The 378-nt window shown below is 36.2% G+C and overlaps 1 protein-coding gene across 1 annotated transcript; it reads left to right on the plus strand.

Moving 5' to 3' along the window:
• Nucleotides 1-7: 7 nt before the first annotated feature.
• On the plus strand, nucleotides 8-375 carry LOC104775256 (phosphatidylinositol 4-phosphate 5-kinase 1-like; the record flags this gene model as incomplete). Its single annotated transcript, XM_010499438.1, is given in 2 exon segments — nucleotides 8-215; nucleotides 322-375. Coding segments are annotated over 2 exon segments (212 nt in total), but the record flags the coding sequence as incomplete, so codon positions are not given.
• Between the last annotated feature and the right edge of the window lie 3 nt (nucleotides 376-378).

Genomic DNA, 378 nt, shown 5'->3' on the forward strand with positions numbered 1-378 from the left:
TCTGATGGTGAAGCTGGTGATATCACTTGTGATATTATTGATAACGTTGAAGCTTCCATGATTTATAGAGATAGGATCTCTGTGGATCGTGATGGGTTTAGGCAGTTTAAGAAGAATCCTTGTTGGTTTAATGGTGAGGCTAAGAAACCTGGTGAGACTATTTCTAAAGGGCATAAGAAATATGATTTGATGCTCAATTTGCAATTAGGAATCAGGTGAAATTTTCTCTAATTTGGTTTGGTTTTTTTTTTTGTGTGTGTGATGGCTTTTCTCTGTTGTTTCTAAATGGAGGTTTTTTTTGTGTGTGTGTGATTGGATTAGGTATTCTGTGGGCAAACATGCTTCCATTGTTCGTGATCTTAAACAGACTGATTTCGA

This window comes from Camelina sativa, unplaced genomic scaffold (assembly GCF_000633955.1).
Source record: "Camelina sativa cultivar DH55 unplaced genomic scaffold, Cs unpScaffold10951, whole genome shotgun sequence".
NCBI classification, from domain to species: Eukaryota; Viridiplantae; Streptophyta; class Magnoliopsida; order Brassicales; family Brassicaceae; genus Camelina; species Camelina sativa.